Consider the following 19445-nt stretch of genomic DNA (forward strand, 5'->3'; position numbering starts at 1 on the left):
AAATACTCATGGTAAAAAAAATGTAACATAGTAAAAAAAAAAAAAAAACTAAAAAATACATAGCATAAAAAGGTATCAGCTTCAACGAAACATCAACAAGTACATACTAACGAAAATATCATTAGCATACTAACAAAGGATAAATCCAACTAAGTACCACCCATTTCTTAATCTCAACAAACAATGCAACGTTTACTTCTAACACAACATTAGGGATATCATTTCATAATGCAACTGATCAGTTAAACCATAGTCATTAAACTTAAAACCATACGACATACCAAAACCACATACATCCTAACATGCAAACATATGCATGTGCATCGACTTTCAGATAATCTACACATGCAAACATGTGCATGTCCAAAAGGGTTGATCAAAGTTTACTTGCGCTCCACTAAAATGGAGACCAAAAAGCTGGCGTCATAAAAGTTTTCAAAACACGCACATCACACACATCAACATAAAAATACCAAATCAAGTGGACTCCTGACTCGCAGAGCTTGAGTCCTCGTCCTCGTTACCCGATTTATTCTTGTTCTTCTTTTTCTTGCAATTTCTTGAATCATGCCCAGTCACGTACTTCATACAGGTTCGGCAAAGCCTGGGTGTTTTGGGAGGTTTGACAGCAGAGTTGCTCGTTGCATCCTGAGGTGCTCTAGACAATCGCCGGCGTTTGCCGCGTCCTTTGTTCCTGATCCCGTCTGGATTGTCGAGAGTTACGACCCCATCTAAAGAAACACCAAGCAATTCTTCAACAGCAGCATAGTTATCATTGTTGGCTTCGTCATCAACTGGTCCTCCATTTAGTAACTTGCATTTCAGTTCCTTTATCTGCTCAGCGAAAGAGGAAAGTCCTCCAACATCGCTTCTTAATGCGTCCACACATTCAGTTACGATCTCAAGAATCTGACTTCTCGCAGCAGCTTGTGGACGAGTGTCAACGCCATATCGACTCTCAATAGAAAATAAACTTTTAGGAAGCACGTCCCTAGACCAACGCTTAACAACATACTGGGCCGGGATTCTTTCAATATTGTTTACCCGGTAAACACAAAAAATGTGCCTACACAGATATCCAATACGGATGAAGTTGTTGCATGAACAGGATACCGACTGGTTACTCAACTCAAGTATAACCTATAAAAACACCAAAACACATAATTAAGCTTCTATGAAAAAAAGCATAATGAATAGCTTAAAACAAAAAATGCAACTATAAGGATACAGCAAAGTAGCCCAGCAAAGTTACCGTAAATGTGTTGGTTGCATTGTTACGTTTGTCCAATTGATTCACATAGTAAACACAACCATCATCACAATCCTCCGTGTTTACAATGTAACAAAACAATTTCCCCTTGTATATCTCTTTTCTTACTTCTGTAGAAATTGCATGTGTATACAACTCAAAAGCATGCTTCTCAATAGCTAGGTCAGAACTGTCCATGAATACACTAGATGAAGTTTTAAACTCTGCAACACGTTGCCTGTAACGCTGATTGTCTATCCTAGTCTCGTAACATAGCATGAACTAAACTAGTGTGTTAGCGCTAGAAGAGTTGACCTTGAAGCTTGAGTTAGAGCTTTCACATCTTGATGTAGTCTTCATCAGACAACACATTGGGATGTCACGGAAGTAGGCAGGTACCCATTGGTCCCTAATTGAGTACATGTCCTTCAACCAGTCGTGATCTTGTAACCCATATTCCTCCATCAAAAGTTGCCAACGCGTCTCAAATGTAGATGGCTTCATGTGAATACTCCACACCAAACGATGCATCAATGCTCTTAGCTCAGAGTTTTGTAACAGGCCTCCAGCAATCTATACATATGAAAACACAAAAACTGTTAAAATAAATGAAACAAAAAAAAAAAAACTTCTCAAAATAGATTCATAAATTAATAAAACCTTGGTGGGAAGTTTCTTGTAACATTTCGTATTTTCAAACTTTCCATTTTTGGAAAGTCTACTTGTACTTTCTACTTTTGTAAGTTGTACCTTTGTTGTACTTGATTCAAATTCCAAAATTGTACTCGAGACTTGAAATCATAATGAAATTGCATGATTTTATCCATATTTTGTGTTTGAATACTATGAATCATTGAAACTATGAAACTATGTTAAACACGTTGAAACTATGTTAAACACGTTGAAACAGTGGAATTACATCTTAATCTCAGCTCTTAAATTCATTGTTGCCAAGAGATTACCCTAAACCGTACAAAAATTGGGAATTTATACGCTAATTCGGTAAAAATATTGAAATTTGGGTTAAATTTGATTATTATACTATTTTATTATTATTTTAAATGAATAAAATAACAATTTAAATTAAATAAATAATTATTTTCTAAATTTTATTGGTTTTAAACAATTCCGTTAACGAATCTGACCCCGTTAGTGAAAACCCGGTTAAATAACCTAACCTGGTTAGTTTCTACTAAAGGGCAGCACTAACTGAGTTGGAAAACTCAGTTAGTGGCTAACTCAGTTAGTTATAACTAACTGTATTAAAAAAAGGGATTAAATCCCAAGAACATGCGTGACCCGGGAATCGAACCCACGTCCCTCAACAACTCAATCAACGCACAACCAACTGGGCTATAGCCCAACATGTGAACAAACTGGATCGGAATCGTATTTATACACGCATTAAATGCTGAATTTGAATCAAAAAAAAAGAAACCGCCCGACTGTTGATCGTCTTCTCCGATTGGCAGATGATCGGACTTCGACCCTTCAACTCTGTAACCGACCCTCTTCACCCTATATATATATCCGACCACATTTCATCATCTTCGTCCCTTTACAACTCGATCAAACCTTAACCGCACCCGAATCCACCGACCTTCACGACTCGCCGGAAAACCGAGGACCACCGGAGCTCTCCACCGTCGACCACCGCACCGCCACCACTTCGCCGCCGTGCCGCAACCGTCCGGTAACTTTACGAATTCCGTTTCGTTTTCCCGTTTTCCGTTCATATGCATACGATTACTGTTATTCTTATTATTATTATTATTATTATTATTATTATTATTATTATTATTATTATTATTATTATTATTATTATTATTATTATTATTATATAATTCAGAATTTTATATTATATTAATATATAAATCAGGTTTATATTTGTTAATATCTGATTCCTAATAATAAAATAAAATCAGAAATATTTACCTATTTATTTATATATGAAATATTACATAAATCAGATTTATTTATTTTAAATCAGGATATTTTGTTTTTAAAATCAGAATTCTCATTTGATTTATTTATAAAAATCAGATTTAATGTTTTAAAATCAGATTTATATTTTAATCAGAAAATATGATTTTCAGAAATTATATTTTTATCAGAATTTGAATAATTAATTAAAAACAGAATTTTATAAACAGAAATATTATTTTCTGGATTATTAATTAATTCAGAAATTTTTATTATTTTCAGAATTATATATATTTCAGAATTATTATTGTTAAATCAGAATTATTATTTTTGTTATCTATATAATCAGAGTTATTATTTAAATATCAGAATTATTATTTGTGTTATTTATATAATCAGAATTTCTATTTTAAATATCAGAATTATTTTTTTTTTTTAGAATTTTATTAATTATTTCAGAATATTAGTTGTTTCAGAATTTTTATTGTTTATTTATATAATTCAGAATTATTGTTTATATATGCATTAAATCAGAATTTTTATATTTATAAAAACAGAATTTATATTGCACTTATTTATTTATTTCAGAAGTTATTATTCAATTTTTCAGATTTATTATCTTATTTTAATATAACTAGAATTTTATAAATAAGTTTATTATTTATAGAATTGTTAACTAATGTTAGATTATTTATTTTAGATTGTTAATTTAAAATAATTATATACATATTTAAATTCTTATTTATTTAATCCAATACTTTGGTAATTCTATTTGTGATATTTTGGGATTAATCTTTATTTTACCTATTTATTCGTCACATATTATTACATAGAAAATATAAGGCATATGATTTACATAACTTAGAAATGTTAATGTTCTTTGCCTTGTTATCTGGTAACCTATAAATTCCCAAATAATTAACAAACCCTTTCAAACTTAATAGGGTAATTCTCTTGTGCACATCCTCTTGGGGAAATCTATTATTCTTAATCTTATTCCAAGAAATACGCAACGCACTCTAAGGTGAGTATACTTGACCCATTTTCCATTTTACACTTTTGGGTGTAGTATGTATTTCCTATATCAAAAACACAATGATAAACACTTTCATTGCACAATCTATCCATACTATTGTGAAACTACTTGATCATTGATTATCTATGTTGTGCTGATGTTAACATCTATGGCTACATGTTCATTAACTTTGCAAGCCTCCCCTAACAATGGCAGCGCTGTAGGTTGTAACGCCCCTCCCGTATATACGGGTATTGTTAGGTTTAATCTATTAACTCTATTACCACCCTTTCGAGGGTTAGGCTATGTTAATTGCGTAACTATGGTTTGGACATGTGGATTTCATCGTTACGAGTATGACAGTTAATTGAATATCAGTTGTTCACATGGATTAGATTTGATAAACTATTAACTCTATTATGCTATATCAAACCTGTATACTCGCCAGCAATTATTTGTTGATTGTATTTTAAATGCATACTGCAGGTTGAGGATCCAAGAAAAAAACAAGAAAAGACTAGGATGGCTTAGAAACCCATCAACTATTTAAATTTCCAAATCTATGTTATGTATTTGAACTTTTCTATGTATTGTATGAAACTTATGAATATCAATGAAATAAACTTTAATTATTGTCACCACTAGTGTTATGATGTCTTTGAACAGTTTGTACGTCTCATCTCGATGTTTCCGCCATCGGTTGGGGTGTGACAGATTGGTATCAGAGCCATAACTATAGGGAATTAGGAATGCCTTGCTTGCCTAGTCTATAGTTTAGGAGCTTTCTCATTTACTTGCTGTTAAAGACATTATCCTTTTCTCTCTTCTTTGCTTCTCTCTATTCTTTTGGACTTCTAATATACAAGCCTTTCCTAAGGCTAACACAATACACACTTGGAAGCTTTGAAGACACTCTTACAACACAATCGAAATGATTCATCAAGATAGGGGTGATTCCCACACTTGGTGATGATTTTCACTCAGCTATACTTTGATTTTTGCACGAAATCTACCCTCAAGTTAGGAGTGATATCCAAACCTTGTTGGGAGTTTTCCATTTCATATTCTAGTGGACCCTTATCTTAGGATAAGTACCAACCACGTTAGGGTACGATGTTATCAAGTTAGAGGTGAAACTCGCATCTTGTTAACTAGTCCCATTCCTTGATTTTCGATCTCGCCAAAGTTTCGATTTTCCCCAATCGATTAAGGACGTGTAGTAACTGGAAGGACAAACATCGTTAGTCGCTCCTCGATGAGAGTGTTTGTCTATTAGGCCAAAACACGTTTCCTTAATCCGAAAAGGACTTCGATTCACTTTGGAATAGTCTATGTTACGTTCCGTGACACTCCATATTTTATGATGAATCTCTTTTTATGCTATCTCAATTATCATGTGATTTATATTTGAGCGCTATCTTCAATTCAAATTTGGGAACACGAAGCACGTTATTATCGCAATCCAAAACAATTAATAACTACTCTCTTTCGTGAACAAACTAAATTTATATTGCTTTCATTATTCTATGTGAAACATCATTCTATGTGTAATACTATGTTAAACTATGTGAAACTATTTGGTGATCCATGTGAGAAACTATGTGCTATGTGATGCATACATGAAGTCAATTTTCCTAAACAAAAACATTATGATTAAAAGTCTCATCCATTTCTTGTTTTGAATTTCTAGATGTCATCATCTCGTCAGTACTCTCACTCTCCCAGAAAATCCAAGTTCCTTTTTATCAGATGTACACTTTATTATCTTCGATCTTTTATGATGAAACTCTTCCTTGTCAATTTTGAACCATTTTTAGGATTTCACTTTTGCGCATACATCATACGATTATACATCATTAGCATGCATAATTTCACTTAATTTTAATTACACTTTCGTAACAACGAGTGAAGACATATCATCGAGATAGGAGTGATTTCCTTACCTTGACGATTAACTTCGCTTCTTTTCTCATCTTACAACGACCTCACAAACGGATTTGGGGTGATTCCCTTACCTAGGTGATCATTACCAATACTTTCTTTAATAGATTATATTGCGTAAACACGATCATGTTTATACCTAAATCATTTATCATGTATTTCAAAATGCTTCAGTTATTTAGACGTATCTCCTATTCTATAATCTATTTTCACATCGCTCGCATACACAAAAATTTTCAATGTTACCAAAAACGCGTATTCCTCGATTTCAAAAATTTCACAAAATACTACTGTCACCCTAATCAGTTTAATAAATCTATTGCCCACAAAATTTCGTATTCCACGTAATTACTAAAACGCACTCATCTCGCATCACTATACTAAAGAATTCTAAATTTCCAATTGAGAATCAAACCAACTTTTCATACAGAATATTACAAATATTATCCGATCAGTTATCAAAACTCTTTTCAAGATCAACAAAAACATTTTATTAAGGACACCTTTCACGATCACCAGGTTCATATACCAAAATTCCTTTTCCTAAGGTTAAACCTTTTCACCAGAATCTGTAAACTTCGAAGTTAGTAATATAAAAAAAAAAAAAAAAAAAAAAAAAAAAAAACTTCTTAAAACGATGCAAACTTTTTAATTCGAAGAACTTTTCAAAACCTCGCTTGATACGTTAATTAAATTCAAAACGCGTGGGCAAGGAAACTTTATAAGGACGACAAATTTTCAGCTATGAAAATTCTTTTTTTTTAAAACCATAATAGCACTTCCATTCTTTTACAAAGTATCCTTTCGCATAATCAAAAGATGTTTTCCTTTATATTCCCTTTACAATTCACAAACTAGATTCTACATTCCGGACAACTCAATCTAATTTAACTTCACGTTTTGCACAAACAACTATATATGTACATCATTTTACACGTTTTAGTCAATATCTCACAACAATCTCACGCGTGTCACTCGTTCTCTTTTTTTCCTTTCATATTCAAAACTTTAAACCTTTTATGCGCATAAACTCATGTATTTTAATTTTATATTATAAACAAAATCATTAATCCCTACGTCCATACTTATACATTTTATGCTTTCACTTATGTTCACACTTACGCATTTATGTTATACTCACGATTCAAAACTCATACGTTTTACGTTTATACACACACTCACAATTATACATTTACGTGATACTTAAATTCATATTCATACACCTTCGTTTTACTTATAATCATATACACATTCATACGTATGCAATTTGCGTATACGCTGATACCGCTATGTTTATACTTGTATTTATATTCAGACACATTCTCACGTCTGTTATGATCCTCGTATTTATATACTCATAACTACCACGACACGTTTCGTGTCTATACTTTGACTCATATTTACACACGTACTCCCCACAATACGTTCGTATGCTTACACTTGTACTCATATTTATACTCATAGTCGCAACAACATACTTGTACTTGTACTTATACGATCACGTTTACACTCATATATATATATATATATATATATATATATATATATATATATATATATACTCATACATTCCATTCGTACTTAAACATTCATGTTTTACACTTAATTTTCACATTTACAACCATACTCATGCATCTTATGTTTATACTCATATTTATACTCGTATTCACACTCATACTTGTGTTCATACTCTCATTTATACGATTTATGTTATACACGTACTTTTGTTGTACTCTCATTTATACGAATTTTGTCCATACTCACGTCATTCGTTTGTGCTCAAATTGTGCTCACATTTATGCTCATTTTAATACACGTTATGCTTATACTTTTGCTCACACTCCTGGCATGCTTTTTACTCAAAATTTATACATTCGCACATGTACACGGGCGAAACCCGAAGGATTCGTTTACGTTAGTCTTATACTATTTGGAACGCGAACATGCTTACATGTTACATTTTTATACGCACACAATCTTATTTTCAAAATTTATGTATACCTTGATTCATACGCAAATTAGTACAAGCTATGCGGATCATGCGACGATTGGTATAATCGCGGGTGCACACGGGATTATAGTAATAAGCGCATGAGAACCATAGAGTGTACTACTGTGTATGGTAAGACATGGAACGTAACATGACACGAATAACGAAACGGACGTAACATGGTCAAAACATGGTGGATACACCGCTGGTACATCCTATATATAAGTGTTTTCACCACGTTACCAAACTTTCGTGAAACGTGCCATGAGAAATTCAGTGTTTTGCACACCTTTTTGGACCTAATGCAAACTTTAAACAACTTACAAACGCATTATGTCCGATTATCCAAGACGAAACTCCATTCTTACTACGCAACTTTTGTATATCCAATACTTATGCCATTCTTATACTTGCATCCACTTAGAGTCAATCGTTCACTTCCATACTCCCACTATTCTCTATTATTCCATGTCTTTGATATGACTCCCATTCACAATCAAGTTTCATCTATTCTCTCTGTGGAATCCTTGGATGCCATCTTTTCAACAGTCTTCCTCTTAGATTTCGAGGACGAAATCTCCTAAAGTAGGGGAGACTGTAACATTTCGTATTTTCAAACTTTCCATTTTTGGAAAGTCTACTTGTACTTTCTACTTTTGTAAGTTGTACCTTTGTTGTACTTGATTCAAATTCCAAAATTGTACTCGAGACTTGAAATCATAATGAAATTGCATGATTTTATCCATATTTTGTGTTTGAATACTATGAATCATTGAAACTATGAAACTATGTTAAACACGTTGAAACTATGTTAAACACGTTGAAACAGTGGAATTACATCTTAATCTCAGCTCTTAAATTCATTGTTGCCAAGAGATTACCCTAAACCGTACAAAAATTGGGAATTTATACGCTAATTCGGTAAAAATATTGAAATTTGGGTTAAATTTGATTATTATACTATTTTATTATTATTTTAAATGAATAAAATAACAATTTAAATTAAATAAATAATTATTTTCTAAATTTTATTGGTTTTAAACAATTCCGTTAACGAATCTGACCCCGTTAGTGAAAACCCGGTTAAATAACCTAACCTGGTTAGTTTCTACTAAAGGGCAGCACTAACTGAGTTGGAAAACTCAGTTAGTGGCTAACTCAGTTAGTTATAACTAACTGTATTAAAAAAAGGGATTAAATCCCAAGAACATGCGTGACCCGGGAATCGAACCCACGTCCCTCAACAACTCAATCAACGCACAACCAACTGGGCTATAGCCCAACATGTGAACAAACTGGATCGGAATCGTATTTATACACGCATTAAATGCTGAATTTGAATCAAAAAAAAAAGAAACCGCCCGACTGTTGATCGTCTTCTCCGATTGGCAGATGATCGGACTTCGACCCTTCAACTCTGTAACCGACCCTCTTCACCCTATATATATATCCGACCACATTTCATCATCTTCGTCCCTTTACAACTCGATCAAACCTTAACCGCACCCGAATCCACCGACCTTCACGACTCGCCGGAAAACCGAGGACCACCGGAGCTCTCCACCGTCGACCACCGCACCGCCACCACTTCGCCGCCGTGCCGCAACCGTCCGGTAACTTTACGAATTCCGTTTCGTTTTCCCGTTTTCCGTTCATATGCATACGATTACTGTTATTCTTATTATTATTATTATTATTATTATTATTATTATTATTATTATTATTATTATATAATTCAGAATTTTATATTATATTAATATATAAATCAGGTTTATATTTGTTAATATCTGATTCCTAATAATAAAATAAAATCAGAAATATTTACCTATTTATTTATATATGAAATATTACATAAATCAGATTTATTTATTTTAAATCAGGATATTTTGTTTTTAAAATCAGAATTCTCATTTGATTTATTTATAAAAATCAGATTTAATGTTTTAAAATCAGATTTATATTTTAATCAGAAAATATGATTTTCAGAAATTATATTTTTATCAGAATTTGAATAATTAATTAAAAACAGAATTTTATAAACAGAAATATTATTTTCTGGATTATTAATTAATTCAGAAATTTTTATTATTTTCAGAATTATATATATTTCAGAATTATTATTGTTAAATCAGAATTATTATTTTTGTTATCTATATAATCAGAGTTATTATTTAAATATCAGAATTATTATTTGTGTTATTTATATAATCAGAATTTCTATTTTAAATATCAGAATTATTTTTTTTTTTAGAATTTTATTAATTATTTCAGAATATTAGTTGTTTCAGAATTTTTATTGTTTATTTATATAATTCAGAATTATTGTTTATATATGCATTAAATCAGAATTTTTATATTTATAAAAACAGAATTTATATTGCACTTATTTATTTATTTCAGAAGTTATTATTCAATTTTTCAGATTTATTATCTTATTTTAATATAACTAGAATTTTATAAATAAGTTTATTATTTATAGAATTGTTAACTAATGTTAGATTATTTATTTTAGATTGTTAATTTAAAATAATTATATACATATTTAAATTCTTATTTATTTAATCCAATACTTTGGTAATTCTATTTGTGATATTTTGGGATTAATCTTTATTTTACCTATTTATTCGTCACATATTATTACATAGAAAATATAAGGCATATGATTTACATAACTTAGAAATGTTAATGTTCTTTGCCTTGTTATCTGGTAACCTATAAATTCCCAAATAATTAACAAACCCTTTCAAACTTAATAGGGTAATTCTCTTGTGCACATCCTCTTGGGGAAATCTATTATTCTTAATCTTATTCCAAGAAATACGCAACGCACTCTAATGTGAGTATACTTGACCCATTTTCCATTTTACACTTTTGGGTGTAGTATGTATTTCCTATATTAAAAACACAATGATAAACACTTTCATTGCACAATCTATCCATACTATTGTGAAACTACTTGATCATTGATTATCTATGTTGTGCTGATGTTAACATCTATGGCTACATGTTCATTAACTTTGCAAGCCTCCCCTAACAATGGCAGCGCTGTAGGTTGTAACGCCCCTCCCGTATATACGGGTATTGTTAGGTTTAATCTATTAACTCTATTACCACCCTTTCGAGGGTTAGGCTATGTTAATTGCGTAACTATGGTTTGGACATGTGGATTTCATCGTTACGAGTATGACAGTTAATTGAATATCAGTTGTTCACATGGATTAGATTTGATAAACTATTAACTCTATTATGCTATATCAAACCTGTATACTCGCCAGCAATTATTTGTTGATTGTATTTTAAATGCATACTGCAGGTTGAGGATCCAAGAAAAAAACAAGAAAAGACTAGGATGGCTTAGAAACCCATCAACTATTTAAATTTCCAAATCTATGTTATGTATTTGAACTTTTCTATGTATTGTATGAAACTTATGAATATCAATGAAATAAACTTTAATTATTGTCACCACTAGTGTTATGATGTCTTTGAACAGTTTGTACGTCTCATCTCGATGTTTCCGCCATCGGTTGGGGTGTGACATTTCTTCATAATATGCCACATGCAAAGGCGGTGCCGAGAGTCTGTGAAAACCTCTGAAATGGCAGCTTTCATTGAAGGATCCTGGTCCGTCAGAACTAACTTTGGTTGCTTCTTGTGTGCCTTCAGAAATGATTCAAGAAACCACTTGTAAGACTCAGTGGTTTCATTGAATAACAAGCCAGCACCGAATGTCACACATTGTTTATGATTATCAACGCCTGTGAAAGGAACAAAAATCATGTTGTACCTGTGCGACAAAGAAAAAAAAAACAAAAGTTAAATAATATGTTAAAGGGAAAAAAAGTGCAACTATCAAAAACCTTACTTGTTAGTGTGATAAGTCGCATCAAAAGCTAACACATCCCCAAACACCTCGTAGTTTATATTGGAAATTTCGTATGCCCAAAAAATCGATCTCAATTGCCCTTTCTCAACAACAAACTCATAGTAAAAGTCTGGTAAGCTCTCAGATCTTTCTTTGAGACGATCTATAACAAGTTGCGCATCACGATCACCAATATAAAGCCTAACCGACTGGCTCCAGTTCTTAAAATCAGTTGGCGTGCCACGTACATTGTGATGTCCACCCATCAGGGACACTAAAACTCTGTGAGAAACAATCGGACCAATTCTGTTCAAACTCATGTTATGGATAAACTGTTTCGATGCAAATGGTAGTTTCCTTGAAGTCCTACTTAGGTCACGATTGAAACGCTCAACAAACGGATGATTATGGTGCTCATTGAACCCTACCACTGTGCACGTAGAGCTGCCCTCACAAAACTTAACCAGTATACTAGCCTTGCAATCTGTCACTGTGAAATTACTTTGCCTAATAGTCAAGCTTGAATGCTCCAAAGTATCAGTTTTACGCTTAATCTGTGGTTTTGAATATTTAGTACACCTTATGTACTGGTGAGTGACAACCCCCTTCCATCTCTTGGTTTGACCCTTACGAATAGAAAACCCAGAATACACAGCATAGTCCTTGTACATACTGAACACATCCTTCCACGTTTCATAAACAGAACCAACAACAGGCTTTAAAACAATAGGAACATTAGGACACCACATTCTAGTCTCATTGGGTGTGTGGTGAACATAAAATTCCTCGTCCGCATGAACACCTAGAAAAAATGTATTGATTAATAAATTATAACACGTATAGGTTAAAAAACAAATTTACTTGTAACATGAAAACATAACATACTGATACTGTAGTTTCCAAAAATACAACATTAACACGTTTTCCAAAAAATTCAAATAAAACGTGGAAGTACATTTTATTGATGACGCAAAAAAGTGTAGATGCTATTGCATTTTTTTAATGGTGACCATATGTCATACTTTGTTAACGTATCCTTACTAAATTATTATTATGGTATGCGATAGTGTCACCTTTTCAATACATACTATCATATATAACCTAACCATAGTACCAAGTTCAAGACCTTTGTTTCCAAAAAAATATAAAAACTTAATACAAGTGTAACGACATGTTTTCTAAAAGCTTGTTTCTTAAAAAAAATGGTTACACTTGTTTTTGCCTTGGAAAAAAAATACCACATTTTCAACCAAACTACCCAAAACATCATCTGTTTAATAATAATAATAATAATAATAATAATAATAATAATAATAATAATAATAATAATAATCATAATAATAATAATAATAGTAATAATAATAATAATAAACTACAAACATTAAAAAAATGGGGTGTTACAATAAAACTATAGATAAAAACAATGACCTGTGGATAGCAACTGAGTAAAAGTACAATCTTGAACACCATCTTCATCATCATTTTGTCCATTTTGATTCAGAAGAGAGGCTACACATAAAAAAAAAATAAGCAACAAGAATCCAATGTACATCTAAACAAAGAAATCCTTAATTTACACAACAGAAAAAAGAAAGGAACCAACATGAATCGAACGAAAATCTACACAAGCATTTAAAGCTGTACATTTAATGAAACAGAAAATAACATCACTCACGTGGAATCTCTGAAGAAATAGGTTCAGGATCTGAAGAAACTCTACCCTCACCCAAAGCATCTTCATCTTCATTAAATGCAAAATGAAGTGAAAGATTATGTGGGACAACATTTAAGGGTGAACCGGGATCATCATTGAGGTTGGGTACCTCCGTACCGCCGGCAACAGTTAGATGTTGTTGGTTGTTCGAATCAGCCATGTTAAATGCAAAGTCTCTTCAATGGTGAGTAAGGATTCTCTCTTTAACACATTCTCTATGGTGTGAATAAATGAAATGAAAAAGCTGATGAGAAGATATGATATTGGAAGGTTGTGAGAGTAACAAGGGAGAGAAGAAGAAAGTCTCCCAAGTACTATAAGCATTTATTAAAAAGCATGACAAGAAGGAGGTTTGAAACAAGGAGGAAGTCTGCGTGGACAGACATCACCATCCCCATCAATAGATGTCAAAAATGAAACATATAAAATTACTATCATGCCCTTGCTTCTTTCAAATAACAAATTAAACGTGGATCAATCCTAGCCACATATTAGAGTTTTCAGGGTTTAGTCAACTGGACTGAGTTTTCTCACTATAATTAGCCTTATAATGATAAATTAAAGAAAATAAAGATAATGTGATGATAAGCCCTACAAACCAACATATATTTACAACTTTGTATCAAAAGGACTTTTCCTTTTTATCTTCTTTTCCCCTGCTTTTATCATTGTCATTTGCCACCTCTACTACTCATTTATTTAATTTTTTTCCCAGAAAGATAACATTATCATAAGGGGAAATAAATTAAATTTGGAAAAAACATATATTGTTTTATTGTTGCTTATTCACTTGCTAGAGTGCATATCATAAGAAGTCATCCTTAAACGGTTAAGTTGTTTTCATATGAGTTAGAAGTTGTGGGTTTGAGTCGTAAAAAACAGTTTTTTACCAAAAAAAAAAAAAATGTAGGGTAAGGATGTATACATAACACCCAAGTCAGTCTGACTCCTCCCCAATAAAACACTTAGAAACCTTATTTATTTATTTGAATGGCAAATGTTATTCATCTAATTTACACCAATAAATTACATTTAAAGGGTGGAGATACAATAGGAAGTTTATTTGGCTAGGAAGGATAGGAAGTGATCTTGACCATCCATTAAGTTAATCAAGGGCTAAGATTAAATCAGGGAAATTGAAAGAAAGAAAAGAGGCGCGTGAGTTTGTTCAAGGGCATTCTAGTCAATCCAAGCCAATAGTTTCTCTCTACTCCAATTCCCCCCCATTTTTAAAACGTTAATAACTCTTTCATACGACATTATTTTTTTATAAAAATTGCACCAAAAAACGAGCGTTTTTTTATCTTTAAAACGAGTATACTATTGCTATATTTTAAAAAAAAAAATTTAAAACCCAGTTGCGTAAAACGCAATAGAAAAACCACCAGTTACGTAAAACGCAATGAAAAAAAACCTAAAAAATGACATTTTTCTAAAACGCAATGCACCAAAAACACAAAGAAATGACTTATTTGTAAAACGCAATGGCCAGAAAACACATAGAAATGTCTTATTTGTAAAACGCAATGGCCAGAAAACACATAAAAATGTGTTTTACCTAAAACGCAATGCACCAAAAACACAAAGAAATGACTTATTTGTAAAACGCAATGGCCAGAAAACACTTAAAATGTCTGTTTTCTAAAACGCAATGGACTGAAAACACATAAAAAAGTGTTTTACCTAAAACGCAACGCACCAAAAACACAAAGAAATGTCTTATATGTAAAACGCAATGGTCAGAAAACACTTAAAAATGACTCATTTCTAAAACGCAATGGACACATAAAACTGTCTGTCACTGTGAACTGTCTGAATTGTCTACGAATTACTGTCTTCGAAATGAGCCAATTTCTGGAAAATTAACTTTTCTGATGCGTTTTTAGTACAGCAATTTAACCCCAGCCAGGGGCTCTGCCCCTTGGACCCCGCCAGGGGCTGCCGCCCCTGGGACCCCATTACCGGGGGCTGCCGCCCCCGGACCCCCGCAAAGATCGTAAAACGCAATGACTAAATCAAAAACCCAGATCGTGAAAATGAAATTAAAGAATTTCTTACATAGATCGAAGTCGATTTCTTCATCAATTGACGAAATTTGAATGATAGAAACACTTATCAATGCTCGAATCAAACGAATCGAGTGATTATCTCCAAAATCACCGGAAAAAACGAGATTTTTTTATGAAATTAAACTGGGTTTTCTTCAAAAAAAAAGCTGAAGAACACGTTGATCGGGTTCTGAATCATTGATTGGTGATGAAAATTGCACTATAATGTAGTGATTATTGAGATAGAAAGTGAAGAAATAGTTGAAGATGGTGGGTTTTGAAAATGGTGGGTTTTTGAATTTACTGGGTTTTGAAAAAGGAAGAAGAAGAAGTTGGATTGACTAAAATACTCTTTCTCTTTATTTTAAAATTTGTCACATGTCATAATACTATGGGTTCCTATCCTTCCTAGCGAAAACTAACTTCCTATTTGATCTTTTCCCTACGCTTAAAAATCTGGTTACAACTGGTTTCTCCCCCTCAATTTATTTGTAGACTTAATACTCTTTATTTTATTTTATTTATATCAAATTATCTATAACATTGTATAGTTTTTAAGACGTTGAGTAGACAAATATACGGTTTCATAAGCCATGAATTTCTTGTCCTTAACCCTAATCTGAGTTCGTGTATCACATTCTAATTCTAAATCAAATACAAATTCTTTTAAGGATTAATGTAATTATTAAAATTAGTTAGTACACCACTAAGTACACTAACATTCGATTGTACCATATGTATGGCGGACCTACCCTTTGGCCAGGGTGGTTGGCCGTACCCCTTGAAAAAAAATTAGTGTATATTTCAGGCAATAAATCTGACTGCACCCATTGAAAATATTATTGAACACATCGTCCGCACGCCCAACAAATAATTTTTGAGTTTGCCACTGACCATATGTTTTTTTAACTAACAAATGTTATACCAAATATTTTCTAACAATATACGAGTCACATCCCTTATGTGGGTATATACGAATAAAGCAGCCTTTTGAGAAATGGACCCCAAGGACAACTAGTCGATTGTATTCTAGTGAATGTAGTTTTAAATTTGAAACATCATAATTTAAACAATTTAAGTTATACTACAATATTGTTCACAACAAACATTCTTTTTCTTTATTTTTTAACACCTAAAAAGGCGTGAAAAGCATAGAGTAGAGGTGAAATAACACGATTCACTAGATCCCCCTTTATACGACGTCCTCAAACGTTTTTTTTTTTTTTTTTTTGGTTATTGGATTTTATCACCCCCAACTATCAGTCTTTGGCCATTGCCACCCCCCAACTAACACTTTGATACCCGGCACTCCCAACATGACTTTTTGTTTGTGCTGGCACCACCCAGTTAAATCTTCACCAACTAGGTTTGTATTTTATCCGACGTGGCACGTAGTTGATGAGTTAGACCTGATTACATGGCGAATTTCTTGCCGGTTCATAGATTTTATACTCATTTCTTGATTTCACAATCATATTCCAGCTCAATCCGCCTCTGATTTCTAAAACATTCTCTGTTTTCACCCCCACATTTCATCCTCACAAAAAAAACAACGTGTTACAACTTCACTTGATCTTTGCTTTAATTCCTGAAATTCATCCCACAAATCCCAAATCGGAACCATTTTATTGAATACCCCTCGTTTAATTTCCAGAAATATCAAGTAATTTTGGTTAATTCGCTAATTAGCATCAACTGCGTATACGACACGTAACCTTAATTTCCCCAAATTTAAAGATAGGTTTCTTTGTTTCTTCCCCTTTTAACAATTTTCACATCGAATTGCATTTTTTTGTAACAATTTAGGTCCAATTTTGTGATTTTGCAGGAATGGGAAAACAGAGTGGTGTTGAATCTGATTATGAGCAACTGGGGGATGTGGGGCTAACAAAATGGAAGAAATTGTGGAAAAAGTGAAATATCAGCTGGTTGAATACCACTCGTTACCTGCGTATAATGAGACCCTTAATGTTTGGACGTAAGAACATTCGGTTTTGAGTATCTCCGGCGATACTGCAACAACGACTTCACCGAAGCCGGAGGATGTAGAATCGTCCTCTTCTTCGTCATCGATGACATCAGCGTCGTCTTCATCGCCACACGACTTTCCGACGACGGGATGTCGTCGATTTCAACAAAATTTCAACAACAACCAGTAGATCTGAGTCGATTTCAACAAAATTTCGACAAATCTGATGGTGGCGGTGGTAGCAAGGTGGTGGCAATGGAGGTTGAGAGTGGCGGTGGTAAAGAGAGAAATAGGTGTGTCGACTGATGGTGGCGGTGATAGCAAGGTGGTGACCGGAGAAAGGGGTGGTGTGTGGTGGGAGGGTCAAGAAATACCGTATATAACTTTATATGGACACAATGTGCCACGTATTCGCCACATAACCTGTCCACATAATCAAGTATGTGCCACGTCAGATAAAAAACAAACCCAGTTAGTGAATATTTAACTGGGTGGTGCCAGCACAAACAAAAAGTCAAGTTGGGGGTGCCAAGTGTCAAAGTGTTAGTTGGGGGTGGCAATGGCCAAATGCCGATAGTTGGGGGGGGTGATAAAATCCAATAACCCTTTTTTTAACGATAACTTCACTAAAACCGGCACACCCCAAACCGGGCCGACCAACCAAACTAAACTAAACTACATAATTACAAATTACACCAATTATCCTACGATATATCTTTGAATTTCAACCTATTTTTATATTATAAATACCCCACCGACTTCAATTCGCTCATGATATCTTCAATTTTAACTGGTTTGTTATTAAAAATCACATTGTTCCTTGCGCGCCAAATACACCAGCATCTGACCCTTATAATGCCATGAATACCATATCTATCCTGCTCTTTGCAGCCACAATTATTGTGAAACCCCAAAAGATCCTTGAAGAAGAAAACAAATATATTTGGAATTTTACACCACACACTTATACGAGCCCAAACAAAATCGCAGCAACCCAACATGACGTAAATAAATGCTCCACAGTTTCCTCCCCGAAATCGCATAATGGCACTTGGTATCGACGATTCCAATATTTCTCCTTCTCAAGGGAACTGCTGTCGGAATTTTATACATCTCAAATCTCCAAATAAAAACATTGACCTTACTTGGAAACCACTTGCACCATTCCGGGACGTATAAGTTACTGACATCAGATCAAGTATACAGAATTCTTTAACAAAACCCACACTAAACACCCCATCCGCAACCCCAATCCATCTCCAACCGTCTTTCCTGTTAGTTATAGAGACCGAACTCAGCACAACATTTAGCTGCATCAGTTCGTTAACCTCAGCTGCCGACGAAGGACAATGCCTCCATCGCCATCTGTTACTCAACCCATTAGCCGAAACCCCAACCTGGTCCATGACCCTGCATCTTTTTTCAACTTCCAATCTGAACAGAAGCGGAAATCTGTCTCTCAGTGGTTTGTTTATAATCCAAGGGTCCAGCCAAAAATATATCTCGCTCCCTTCACCTACCAATCCTTGGAAGAAATTCCTTAATGGTTTACCATCAATAACAATTTTCAACGAGGTTTTTGAAATCCCACACCACAGACCAAAACGTTGATATACCAAAACAACAATAACGATATATATATATATATTTATATTTATATTTGAATATTTGTAAAAAGTTTGACTATTAGTATGTAAAACATACCATTAAAAATATGTTATTGTTATGTTT

At 33.3% G+C, this 19445-nt stretch overlaps 1 protein-coding gene across 1 annotated transcript; it reads right to left on the reverse strand.

The window, feature by feature from the left end:
• Nucleotides 1-477: 477 nt before the first annotated feature.
• Nucleotides 478-13857, reverse strand: LOC110899681 (protein FAR1-RELATED SEQUENCE 5-like). Its single transcript, XM_022146572.2, has 7 exons — nt 13659-13857; nt 13412-13492; nt 11984-12785; nt 11710-11905; nt 1671-1822; nt 1253-1439; nt 478-1140 (listed from the first exon to the last, which is right to left on the reverse strand). The coding sequence occupies exons 1-7, from the start codon at nt 13855-13857 to the stop codon at nt 478-480; spliced, it is 2280 nt and encodes a 759-aa protein (XP_022002264.2).
• Nucleotides 13858-19445: the final 5588 nt, after the last annotated feature.

This window comes from Helianthus annuus, chromosome 2 (assembly GCF_002127325.2).
Source record: "Helianthus annuus cultivar XRQ/B chromosome 2, HanXRQr2.0-SUNRISE, whole genome shotgun sequence".
Taxonomy (NCBI): Eukaryota; Viridiplantae; Streptophyta; class Magnoliopsida; order Asterales; family Asteraceae; genus Helianthus; species Helianthus annuus.

Bases quoted from the DNA above. Each gene is read 5' to 3' on its own strand.
- LOC110899681 (XM_022146572.2), bottom strand. From the start codon at position 13,857: ATGGCTGATTCGAACAACCAACAACATCTAACTGTTGCCGGCGGTACG. The intron at 1,440-1,670 runs GTACTCAATTAG...ATTCATGGACAG, and splicing joins CACGACTGGTTGAAGGACAT to TTCTGACCTAGCTATTGAGA. The intron at 1,141-1,252 runs GTAACTTTGCTG...GTGTTTTTATAG, and splicing joins ATGCAACCAACACATTTACG to GTTATACTTGAGTTGAGTAA.